We start from the raw sequence: 13271 nt of genomic DNA, 5'->3' as shown, positions 1-13271 counted from the left end.
CCTGGCGTCAAATGATTTAATGAAGTGACGTCAACTAACACGCCGAAGATTTCACGACCGCCTTTCGAAAAGAATGTGTCATGCATGAAAACGTCAGCCAGCCTGTCTGACGCAGGTGACTCCTGTGCCAGCCCTTTTACCCAGTCTTCTTCCATGGACTAATAAGTGCTTATTGCGCTAATATGCATCAACTATACTCACAGCGTATCGGTTTTTGCGCCAGGTTGACCTTACAATAAGCCCTATGTATTTCTATTGTGTGGCACCAACGGTTCCAAACTCTAAAAAACACTTTCTTTCACTTCATAAAGCTTCAAAATGTTTCGCCACAGACAAGGTAGGGATGAGGGAAGAGCATGATCAAACTACGAGCTCGAAAACTTACCACTCTTAGTACTCATTTTGAGTGCTAAAATGTTCGGAAACTTAGCACAATGAGCCAACGTTTAATGTAAATAGCATCATTTGGGAACTTGAAGCACCTTCTTGGTATACCTGTAAGTATCTAACCTCTTTCACGCTAGTCTGGGTTACTACTGGGTGTGTGCCACACGATATGTGCCCAAATTGAACACTTGTGTCCAGTTGTACACATTGGGTGTGTGCAACTGGGCATGTCATATCAGGTATGTCAACATTCTTGACCGATCCTTCAGAAGGCGTACGTGCCACTGGGTAGAGATGCCGATCAAGAGGCCACAGAAAATTGAGGAGGTCAGCTCCAGAGAAGTGAAAAGGGCGGAATCAAAAGCAGCAGAGTGTGGAGAAGGAAGCGACGTGAACAGTATGGGACCAGAACGTGCGTAGAGCGAGGATCACTGAGCTATAAAGAAGTGAAGAAGGTGTCGATAACCGCAAATTGAAGAACTCGACTGCACAGAAATGAAGAATATGGCCATACCGCGCGTTGCCAGATTGCTTCAGTGCTGATCGCATTAATGTCGATATTTATCGTGAGATGAGTTCTACGGGAACTTTTTTTACACAACAACTTTCCGCTCGCACCGCCATAACAAAGAAGAGAAGAACGAAGTGCTGCATAGGTGGCCGTGTCGCCGGACTAACCGTCTTGTGCAACGAGCGTGGGTAACAATTCTTATTAGTCTTGAAGACAGTATTTCTATCGCAATTTCGTCACTTACATGATATCGAGACTTCATCATCAGAAAAAGAAAAATCAAGAAGATGCATTCCTTTCCTTACTTTTGATGCTGCTACCACTACTGCACCTGTAACAGCCTCCGCTTTTACACCTGATGCTGTCGCCATCTCGCTTCATTCTCGTAACGCAATTCGTAATAATCTCACCTCGTGGCAGCGCACGCCTGTCGCGTTAACAGCAGTAATAATGGATCACTAGACGATCATTTTGATGAACTATTTTTGCTGCAGGTTCTCGTCTCTGAAAAAATGCGCCAGGATTGCCGTCTGGCCACCATCCCTGTGAAGAATACGATGGTAATCAAGGGCCTGCTCCAAAGACTGAGTTCCTTAACAGTGATTCTTCTAGTCACTGCGCTGTCTGCAGCCGGTTCACAAGAAGACACCGGTGCGTATGCCAATATTAGACAGCTGTAGAATAGCGTATACCCTCCGTGGTAGCTCAGTGGCTATGGTGTTGGGCTGCTGAGTACGAGGTCGCGGGATCGAATCCTTTCCACGGCGGCCGCATGTCGATGGGGGCGAAATGCGAAAACACCCGTGTACTTAGATTTAGGTGCACGGTAAAGAACCCCAGGTGGTCCAAATTTCCGGAGTCCCCCACTACGGCATGCCTCATAATCAGATCGTGATTTTGGCACGTAAAACCCCATAATTTTTTGAAGAATAGCGTATGTCGCGTTACGTACGTTAAACACAAACACTTTTGCCAACGTTAGAGTGCACGCCCATTCAAGGTTTTTAGTTTACCGTACAGTAACGCAAATGTATGAAAGACTATATAACAGGGCGCAGTCGGGTGCCTCGTGCCAAACATGTCCAAGCGAAGACAAGCCATTAGCAACGATACTGCAGTTTCTATGCCGACACGTCTTGTGAGGCCTACGGACGCCGGAATCACCGAAAGATCTCAGAAACCGGACGTGCTATGCGCTCATAAATAACAATTAAAGTGAGTTTATCGAAAGCAAAATATCATTTTAGCAGCTACTGGCGATAAACGATAGCGAGAGCATAGACATCACGAGAATTCCCGTCTAAGCGGGAGCCATGGGTGCCGCCACGTACGTAAACATTTCGCACGTTAAACTCGCCATATAATGCACGTTAACATAAGGAACGTAAGCCGCCGAAATCCATAAACACACTGAGTATGCGCAGTATGGACAACGCTACTTCTTCACGTACGTAATGCGTTTACGTTTGGTTGCCAGCGTTATTATAAAACTCTCTATTAAAAAGGCATGGCCATTTGATAGATTCGCAATAATGGCATTTTGAGGAGAAACTATGTGATCGAGTGGTATAGCCAACTCTGAATGGTTCGTTATAACGAGAAAATAGCAACACTAACCAATGCGCTGAACACCATTCCCGTGACAGTGTGCTGTACAAAGTCGTATAATGAAGCATTCTTAGGTAATCATTGCTTTAATCTAGCTACTATTATTTTCTGCTTGGACTTCGCGATTGCTCCTATCAGAAGTTCACCCAACAGCGCGAATAAGAGAATCACCGCATAAAATGTTTGTTTAGTATGGAAGCGTTTATACATTTACAACGTAGCGCACTAAAATCCTAGGAACGAGCTCTGCTTAACCAAAACCCACCCAATTTAATTAAGAATGACGGGACTTACCCGAACGGAATGCACTGCGATTCCCACCATGTGTGTGTAGTCCACTTGTCAATATTTTTATTTCCACAGAAAATGCGTCTAGAGATCCGAAGGCGTCAATTTTATGCTTTCGGCAGCCCCTCATGCTTTACCTTCTTTTGATGCTTCTTTAAAGTATTGCCAAAATTCTTAAAATAAGAAACACGTTAATTTGTAATGTCGCCCGATAAATGTCTCTAAAATTTTGCACCAGTGGGGTAAGAGGTTTATGGCAATAGCGATAGGGCACTGTGATTTAGATATCGGTGGTTGAAATTCGAGCAGAAGAGAGTTGCAGGCACGAAGGTAACAAAACTTTGTCGCACAAGCTTCTCTGTAACTCAAAGAACTAGATGCCATCGCAGTTGTACCAATTGAGCCCTTGCTTCCAAACGTACCGAGCTCCTTGAATGCACTAACGGCTGTCTATGCGGAACAAAAATTAAAGGTAACTGTGCTCGTACATTACTGCACTAACCATCTCGTGCGCATATGTACAACGTGCAGAAAGACTGGATACACGTAATTCCTGGTTGTGATCTAACTTACACAAATGAAGCATTTGTGCAGTGAGATGACATCCACAGCATTCAGGATTCACGGAGTAGGTCATGTGAGTAGTGGTGACGTATTACTATTCAAGCAGTCATAGTACTGTTCATAGTAGCATCACATCTTAGAATAGACAGACACAGTTCAAAGCTCACAACCTTTTTTCCTTTCTTTTAATAGGCTACTTCTGGCACGTGACTGATTTTCACGTCGACAAAAAGTACTCGGCTGGAGGCAGTCGCCACCTATCCTGTCATCATGGTGCTAACGACTCCTCTGTAGACAATACTGGGCCTTATGGTGATTTCTTGTGCGATGCCCCGGTATTGCTGGCCCAGTCGGCCATTGAAGCTATGGAACAGGTCAAACCAGAGGTTGACTTCATCCTCTGGACTGGGTAAGACTGCTGGTATTCGCGCTATTGTATACGCGGTGTTAATCCTTGCAGTTGTAGAATTTTTCACCCTCGCTCAGGCGCTATGGCGTTATGCTGCTTAGTGTAAGCTTATATATGAGTTACAAGTACTGCTACCTGCCGGTCGCGGCATTCCGAAGGAGGTGGAACCCAGAAGAAAGGTTTTGTCTATGATAGATTGTAACGAACACAGGTACGAGTAAACCTGCAGCGCGGAAGGACCAGAACAAAATGAGTGCAGTGGACACCATCGTTGTCTTCCAATGACATATTTTGTTGTCCTAACGCGGATATAAAACGTACGCACGTCGTGTGAGGGTATATATTACATGTGGATATATTGTATTCCCGTGTAGGATAACAAAATCTGTGAGGGAATATACGTCTGAGGCAATACCGGGTGTTCATTTTTAAGTTTTACAGAATTTTAAGAAATCGCCTGTGGCAGGTAGCATAATCCTTATCGTTGACATGGTTTATTCGAAGAGGCGGACATTGATTAGTAGCACGAGAAATCAAAACACATATTAAACTAATTAACAAAAAATTATTAATGAACTTCTTAGGTAATTACTTTACGACACATATCGCAATTTACGAATTGTAGCCGGTGAGTTTGCAAGCCGCATCCACTTGAAATAAATTTCCAGGATGACGCCAGTTTTTAGATATTATTTTCCAAAGTGTGGGACGAAATTGATGGTCGTTCCAGTTGCTCTTGTGTTTCAACGTATAAAACAGCATTTACAATGTATAAAACAGCACGGCGAGGTTGATGGCGCAGATATCCAAACTGGTGTCATTCTGGAAATTCATTCCAAGTGGATACGCCTGACAAGCTCACCGGCTGCAATTCGTAAATTGCACTATGTGTCGTAAAGCAATTAACTAAGAAGTTAATTAGTCAATTTTTGTTAATTAGTTGAATATGTGTTTCGATTTGTCGTGCTAGTCATGTCCACCTCATCGAATAACCCAGCTGAATGATAAGAATTATGCTACCTGCCACAGCCGATTTCTAAAAATTCCGTAAAACTTGAAAATGAACGCCCTGTATATCAGACCGTACTTGAAAATAAGCCAGCAAAGAGTCCAAAGCAGCTGTAGATATAAATCTTCTGCTGTGTGCTATTGTCGCCTAGGTAGGACATCAAGCCCGATACACTTGCTATTTTAGAGAATTGCATTGCAAATGATTGGTGCTATGGTGGAGAATATCTTGCAGCAGACAGACACTGCGCTATCGAATTCATAAATAATGTATTCGCGCGAACCTAAGAAACCCCTTGTTGCATTTAGCTCATCTACTATGTTTGCTTCTCTGCTACAGTTTTGCCTCACAATTTGGGGCGTGAGTGTCCTTTGTCCGACTTCTTCAAAAGTTTGTGGGCTCGTATACAGTGGTCCAACTTAAGAGGCTTATTTCAGGAGCATTTCTGTCTTAATTCGACCCTCCCTCAGTGAGATGAACTTGTTTCTGCTAAGTTGAGGTTGAAGCGGCATCACGCCCCGAATTATCGCCGTTCTTGACTGCTGGCTCTGTCCTATTGTCTTAACCCGAGCATGCACTTTGTCGATGAGGTAGCGCTGACTTGTCAGACCTGATCTATACGGCTTGGCTCTGCTAACCCAAGTAGACACAAAGAAAACGAAGACACAGACATGCAGATAAAGTGATTGTTCTCTGCGTGGATGCGGGGACACAACTATCCCATCGCAAGTACTTCTTTTGCGAGCGCTGCCTGTAAGTCGCCAAACTGGAACAGTTGCATATTTTCAGCATTCTATGGTAAACAAAAAAGTTGCGCAATCTGCAGGACTATCAGTAAAGTTGTTACCAACCAAACCAATCTTGCACAAGCAAATCTGAGAAAGAAAAAGTTGCGGGAACACCTCTCGCAAACAGGAAGGTAAAATAATAACCGAGAGAACAAAGTGCTTTGCCAACATGTTGAAAACGCACGGAGTGCCTACAGCATCGGTGGTACTCGACTAGTATAGCAACCATATTCTTTTTCTAAGTCTCGTTCTGTTTACTGGTGCTGTTTACTGAACTTTGCCCTTGTTCTCTGTGCTGGCTTGATAAACGGTTTCGAAAAATTGCACACAGCGGCTGGGTGTTCGGGTTGCATAAGTCAGCCGCGAGGCTTTTCAGTGACTGCACCGTTGTTGTTTAATTTGCAGCGCGATATCACGCAGCGCCATACATGCCGCGTGTATTGTATTCCTGCTCGCGCACGTAGCAGCCGTGCCACGGCGCGCTAGCTGGAAACCTGTGCCAGCACTTTTTATATTTCGCTGGCTTTCTTTCGAACGCACAAAAAAAGGAGTCGCGAGAAAGCGAACAGCAAGCGATTGAAATTCATGTTTCCTAATGTGTTCTACACTTAATGTTCACATATCGGCCGTTAATATAACAAATAAATTATAGTTGAATAATGACGAGGAACTAATTAGGAACAATATAAATATTGCAGGCCTCTTGAGGTTGCAGCTAAGGAGATACTTGGTTTCATCCACATAAGATGCCTCGCTTGGTTGAAAATTTGGTGCGTGATAGCTGGGACACTCTGAATATACCTCGAGCAACATTAATTGCTGGAATTTACTCTTGCGGAAGCATTTTTAGCATTTAGGGCAAATTGCTGTACGTCGAGTAATCTGAGGTCCGATTCTTATACAATTTCATTCACTGTTTTCTATTCAACCGTTACGCTGAATGTCGGTATCCACGATAACATAGCCGTCGTCATAGTGACGGCTTTTGAAATACTGGGATCAAGATCAGGCCAAAGCATTATAGAAGCATGCGAGCGGAAGAATAGGCTATTGGGTGCCTCAGCCATGTCGTTTGATCATAGCTTGCGCAGACTTTTAGAGCTATTTTTTTAAATCTTTGGAAACGAATGTATCAGAAAGATAAACTTGGCCATTGATTTCCAAAATAACTTAACTAGCATACCTGTTACCGCTTATAGAATGGAATGTGCTTAGTGATAAATTACAAAGCTATGTGACTGAGTAGAAATAATGAAGTACCTGTAACGTCTTACGTGCAAACCATTTCTGTGATATTTGTATGCACGAACTTCTATTATGATTTCCGCAGAGACAATATGGCACACGGAACAGAGCTTACTTGGACAGATGTGTACAGCCAGATACACTGGATCACGACGTTTCTAAGACGCAAAATGGGACAGAATCGGACAATCATCGTGCCCACGTTGGGAAATCACGACTGGGTTCCCGCCAACGCGGTGGAGTCCACGAACGCTACACCTTACCGTGGTTTCATCAGCGGCGCAGGCTTCAATCAGCTGCTCCCTGAGGAAGCGTGGGGTACCTTTGAACGCGGTAAGCAGGATTTATATGACCCGCCACCGTCAACGCTTCTGACATGTTGTGTTGTTGCGTTTTGTTGTTTAGAATTTTCCAGAGGAGTTCAAGAACCAACGCACCTAGCTCACGAAAAATGGCAAGAAAATTCGTTGCAATAATACTTTCTTGCGGACATTTATAATCCAAGAAAGTTCCTCGTTACGTTAATATCTTTTTTTCCTCGCAAATAGAAACTAGAGAACACCGTAAGGACAATGACTTATTAAGTATATGGTTAGCTTTCTGGAATAAATCAGACAGAGAACACGTCTACAGCTTTTTCAGCGTCCACAGCGTATAAAAAGAAAGAAAAAAGGACTTGACTACTTTAAAAATGATGCTCAGTATAGAGAAGGTTCTAATTTTTTAATAATAATTATTCACGCAGTCTACAACTTCTGAATGTTACTGTACTCGTCTACAGTTTCAGAACGCGTCGTAGATAGTCATGCACCATAAGAGGTCGAATTAGAATAACAGCGTCTGCAATAAGAACTGGTTAAATACTCAAAATAACTTGTTCTTTGGCTAGTCGGCTGATACTTGGTGGTTGATAACATACAAGAAAGAATGAACAATACAGGTGCCAAAAAATAAAAAGAAAGAAAGCAGCAACGCGTGGTGTCCCCTCCTGTTTTCTTTGTGTCTGTTTTGTTTGCGCTACAATGGCTTCAGCTAGCTAAATACTGTTTCCTAATTTCTTACATTGAAAGGTAAGCGTTTTGAACACAATGTCTTACTGCGGCTGTTTTCGTACTGCGGTCATAACTGCAGCCATATGCACTGCAGCAGATTGGCAGACATGCGCAAGGGGACATGGTACGTATGCTCACATGCAGAACTGCGCAAGACGGTTTTGTTGCTTCATCTTTTTATGGTGAGAATTCCTCGCCATTTGTAGCGTTAAGTACCAGCTAAACGTTTATGTTGTATAAGAAAAAAAAAAAGATGAAGCCGCATTCAATGTCTCTGGCTACTCTGCGATAAGCCCGTGCACGCATAAACGTCGTTTACACCCTGTATGTGTGGAATAGGGTACGAAGTTTGGATTGTATAAACTCGTATTTTTTTGAACGCTTTGTAATGCTGTCAACGCAATGTTGTATATGAGTTTCTTTCCCTTTATTCGAGTTACTAGTTCGATATAAACAGGACACAAAGAGGAAACACAGACACCGCAAACACTGGACTACAGCAGAACTTAACCCGAGGCTACACAAGCAAGAGCAGTGAATTTTGGTAGAATTTTATCTTACGATTGTATCGTTCTGGTTCTTTTAATAATATTTTATTTATTGATTTCACGTCGCTGTTTATATGCATAACATTGTATAAATTCATTGTTGCTCCTTTTGTGTTATTAAGTTACGGCCTCGCTCCCTGCCCCCCCCCCCCCCCGCCGCCCCCCTCCCCCTCGCGCAATATTACTTATGGATCCTGTGAGGTAGATGTATAAAGTAATAAATAAACAAATAAACGGACTACATTTTTACCGCATATCCGTGCCACTCAACCCCTGATTGAGATACTTCATTTCTTTCTTTGTGATTGCTGCAGAAGTGGTGGTAATTCAGTTATCACCTTCTTTTTATTATTGTTAAGTGCTTCAAACGCAAAAATCAAGAATCTTTTAACCAACTAGTCCATTAGCAGCACTACTGAGTTTATTGCACCTATGCTCAAATATATAGGATGTCCAGGACGGCACAAGAAAGTGCTCCTGTTGGGTTTGTTCGCTAAGGTGCTCTTGCGGAAATAAACTTCTACTGTAACACATATATTTATTGTGTTTCATTTACTGACTAAACATTCAGCACCGTTTAGTTCATGAAGAAATATTCAGATATTTTGTTCGTGTCAGCAACAAATACATGTTTTTGAAACTTATGTTTCTCTCCGTTGCAAACGCAAGAACGAAGTATTCACCACGAAATATTTTGGTGGCTTTCATCTTGTTCACCTCGTATTGCAAAATTCTTATGGCACGTGCGCTCTGATATTTGTATTTATGCTATATTTCATGCACGAATTCAACCATATCTATACCTGAGGCCCCTTAATCGTAACAAACTTCTCCTTCATGTAATACTTGCCTTCCCAGTCTACGTCACCCGTTAGCTGCTGGTGTTCGCAAACTTCGATCACTTGCTGCTACCGCTTATCATTGTTGTCGTGTTCACTCTTGCGACTGTACAGGTGGATACTACAGCCTGTCCCTCTCAAAGAACATTCGCCTGGTGTGCCTCAACTCTGTGCTGTGGTACACTATGAACAAGGGCAGACGGCCGAGATCCAGTGTTGACCAGCAGCTGAAATGGCTGCGAGAAGAGCTGAATGACGCACAGCGACAGGGACAGAAGGTAGGCTGAGAACACAAGCACCTTGCAAAGAGACACGAGATTTGCAGACATGTTTAAAATGTGCTTACTCCATGCTTCAAGAAACATCAAAGAATAAACGTTGACAAGCATGCTCCAGTGAGCACGAGAAGAGGAATTTGAGTGTTCTCATCTAGATATACGAAGGCATATCTGAGCTATCGCAAGCTAGCTGTACAGAAGCGCAACAAATTTTGATGCCACAGAAAGAAGGCGATAACGACGTTTGTAGAGCAGCAGGAACTCTGATTTGATAAGCCCTAAATGCGTTGTGGGCGAAATACGTATACTACGAGAAATCGCTTATATTATTCTGTTGAGAGCATGTTGGAAGGAGCATAACAAAAGGAGAGTTGTGAAGCAAGCAATAAGTGCTGTAGCATCAAGTTGCAATCAGAATTTTGCGGTGCAGAGGTAAGATACAGGAGATCTTCCGTTTCTGAAGGTGCATTATACTGGAAGAAGAAATGCATTTACGTTAGAAATGATGGCAGCCTGGGTTAGGTTGCGTGCAGACAGATGTTTTCCTGCGACAGCTATCTGAACGAACAGGCGGTTTTGCCTGGGTAATAGCTGCTACCCGGAGGCTCGTATTTCCATTACTATCCACACACGGTACTTGACACCTGACACCTGACACCGGAAGTACTTATTGCAATTATTATCTCTACCCCTCAGTGGTGGCGGAAAAACCACTTAGTTTTTCCGAGTGCTACAAGTAACTATTTGTTGTCATTGTCTTCGTTTGCACGCTAGGTGTTCATCTCTGGACACATCGGGCCAGGCTTCTTTAGCCGGTCCCTTCCGGGTGAGGCAGCCCGTATTTCGTTCTTCGATGACATCAACGACGGCTACCAGGACCTAATCGGCGATTACAAGGACGTTGTGACCGGACAGTTTTTCGGACATCAGCACGCCAACGTCTTCATCTTACTATCGGACAAAGCAGGCGAGTGCCTCGCGAATTCATCCTTCGTATCGAACACAGCGCAGCGCTGCAGTTTCGCTTTGGACGGATACCTTTTTCACTTATGATCAGCGAGGAACGTTCGAACCTAAGGCTGAATTCACAATGGCTTTTTTTTTTTGCAAGAGATGATTGTCAGTGGTCATTTGCCTTCGCTATCGCAATACACTTGTGTAGTTTTTTTTTACGAATTTAATACTCACACCTAGTGCAGTGCTTTGTGAATAAAGGGCTGTTTTTATGACAAGTCACATGATAGCTAGCCTAACACTGATGAGAATGAAAACACCTCGCAAAAGCTGATGAGTCCATCAACAGAGTGCGCAGAATGAGCGATACAAACAAGCAATAATGAGCCAATTACAGCGCTCCTGTCCCGTGTGTCTCCGACTGTTACATGTTTCCGTCACGCTGACTAGCACGTCCAGGCAGCCATTTCTAGCCCAACTGCATTCTCTATTCAGAATAAGGTAATGCAATGCAGGCACGCCAGTCAACTCTGCCCAGTTGACCGGATCGGTCACACCCTGCGGAAGTGGCCACCCGGTTTACAAATCCATCGCGGTTCCCGTCAATCCGTCGTTGCGGTTGTACAGCTACCGACGCTCAAGTGGCGAACTTCTGGACTACAGCGTCTACTACCTGGATCTGCAAAATGCCAACAGGGCTGCTTCCTTCCAGGTGCTTCAATCCTTGTCACTGCTAATGATAGGAGGAGAAAGTAGTCTGCCAATAAACTGCAGCCATTGGTTTTCCAACCAAGTACGTGATTTCCATAGCTATTGTGGGTAATAGTGTGGGAATGTGTGTAAGAAACATCAAAAATAGCACAGTGGGCTTTTCTGGATCTATATTAATTATTTAGTATTTCACAATCAAGCAGAAAGGCATGTGTAGCCCTACACTATAGATATACTTATGGTCAAATGCCAAGCCACCGTATACCAGTGGCTCATTCAGTAAGCCCAAACAAAGTCGTACAAATTCCGTTTTAACGAAGACCTATCATTTAAGACTTATTGGTGTTGAATTTATGCCGCCTTGTGCATACTCTGCTGCTTTACTAATAAAAACAAGTAAAATGCGCTTCTGCTTTCACAAAAGATTCGACTAATCCGAAAAAAAAAGCGAACTGCTTACAGTTACTATTTTCAAACAATATCAGCACCACTGGTATTCTGCCCACTGCCCGCGCGCTGCTCACAACGAACCAAAACTGTTGGTACAGTTCCAATTAAGTGCAAATGAACTTAATTATGAACGGCTACACGCTACAGGCACATTTACGACCCATAGAGTCTGTTACATAGGAAACGATGTGATGGTGCGAGCTACTGTGTGACGCACCAATTGCCATTGATTTATTATTTTTCTGTCAGTAGCGGTCGTGCAACTATCGTATTACGCGTCGCGTAGCGACTGCATCACTGCAAAATCATTAGAGGATATCACACTGACTTTCCAGATAATTTGCGACATATGCAAAAATAATCTATTGAGTACTATGGGTAGGCTGTAAGTGCAACAGAACCATGACAAAAGCGAGGGGTTACATGATGAATAGACGCTGCTCAGGCGCTGGTTCTTCACCACGAACTGTCGGTGTGTGAATGTTGCGCTTGTCCTCACTTTTTTTGGCTTCGCTGCCTGGAGCGGCGTCTATTCTATATCTGGCGTCTATTCGACTCTCAGGCCTTGAGGGTATCTCGAATAAATAATTTGTACTACGGAGAATTGTCACTAGCGGAGGCGTCAAGCACATCGAAAACGGAAGACAATTGGTAGGCCTCACGACTTGCTGTCGCTTGGTCTGATCTTAGGCTGACTCGTTCTAGCGGTTTTACATACTGACAACGAACGAGTGACCGAACAAACGACTGCAGGAAACATGCATGCATGCATGAAGTGAATGAATGAATGAATGAATGAATGAATGAATGAATGAATGAATGAATGAATGAATGAATGAATGAATGACAAGAAACTCTCGTCGGGCGATGATATGTGGCCTGTCGGCTGGCGACATCAACGTCTTCAGCCTAACAAATAATCGATTGTTTTAGTTTGTATACCATGTAAGTTACAGGCCTATTGGTTCGGGAAACATGCCTTATTCAGCTGGATGTGTGTTGAAAGTAGTAGCTCGGGAGAAATATAAGATCACGTGTATTTCAGAGATCTCTGGGAGGCTCCCTGCCAAGTGTTTGTTTTCTTATCTGTTTTCTGTCTGTCTTTCTTCTTTTTTTTTTCTGTTGCAGCGACTTCCAAAATGGGAGCGCCTATACTCGGCCAGGAAGGATTTGGGCGTGCCAGACCTGAGCACGGCGTCCATGGCAGAACTGGCGCAACGCATCTCTCGCTCGCCCGACCTCCTGTCGCGGTACATTAGCTACAGCTCGTCCCTCAAGGACGTGGGACTGTGCGACGGAGCATGCCGTCGGACGATGCTGTGCGCTATCCTAGCGTCCCGCCGGGCTTTCCACGAGGCGTGCCTCGCCCCAGAGACCAAGGGTCACTCTGCGCACGGTCTCCCCATGAACGATGGCACCGAACCTCTGCCAACCATTCGGGACGTGATTGTAGGACTGTCCATCTCAGTCAGCGTGGTCGCCGGCATCGTTCTACTCGCGTGGGCCAAGAGGGCACGCATGATGCAAGGACCGCGCTATGGACGCTTTTTCTGATCTTCCATGTAGCGGTGCGGACGACGTAGAACCTGTTTGACTGAGCTCGTAGAGGCCGTAGGGAAAATTATTTTCT

At 44.0% G+C, this 13271-nt stretch overlaps 1 protein-coding gene across 1 annotated transcript; it reads left to right on the top strand.

The window, feature by feature from the left end:
* The first annotated feature begins 681 nt into the window (after positions 1-681).
* Positions 682-13195, top strand: LOC119466604 (acid sphingomyelinase-like phosphodiesterase 3b). Its single transcript, XM_037727123.1, has 8 exons — positions 682-714; positions 1393-1549; positions 3551-3767; positions 6895-7142; positions 9363-9526; positions 10301-10493; positions 10996-11192; positions 12770-13195. Exons 1-8 carry the CDS (start codon positions 682-684, stop codon positions 13193-13195), a joined length of 1635 nt encoding a protein of 544 aa, XP_037583051.1.
* The last annotated feature ends 76 nt before the right edge of the window (positions 13196-13271 follow it).

The sequence above is a fragment of the Dermacentor silvarum genome, chromosome 10 (assembly GCF_013339745.2).
Source record: "Dermacentor silvarum isolate Dsil-2018 chromosome 10, BIME_Dsil_1.4, whole genome shotgun sequence".
Classification (NCBI taxonomy): Eukaryota; Metazoa; Arthropoda; class Arachnida; order Ixodida; family Ixodidae; genus Dermacentor; species Dermacentor silvarum.
The sequence above is the reverse complement of the archived record's forward strand: the minus strand, read 5'-3'. Positions and strand labels throughout refer to the sequence as shown.

Excerpts from the sequence above, each read along its gene's own strand:
- LOC119466604 (XM_037727123.1), top strand. The coding sequence starts at position 682 with ATGCCGATCAAGAGGCCACAGAAAATTGAGGAG. Across the intron at positions 10,494-10,995 it reads CTTACTATCGGACAAAGCAG|GCACGCCAGTCAACTCTGCC; the intron begins GCGAGTGCCTCG and ends AATGCAATGCAG. Across the intron at positions 11,193-12,769 it reads ACAGGGCTGCTTCCTTCCAG|CGACTTCCAAAATGGGAGCG; the intron begins GTGCTTCAATCC and ends TTTCTGTTGCAG.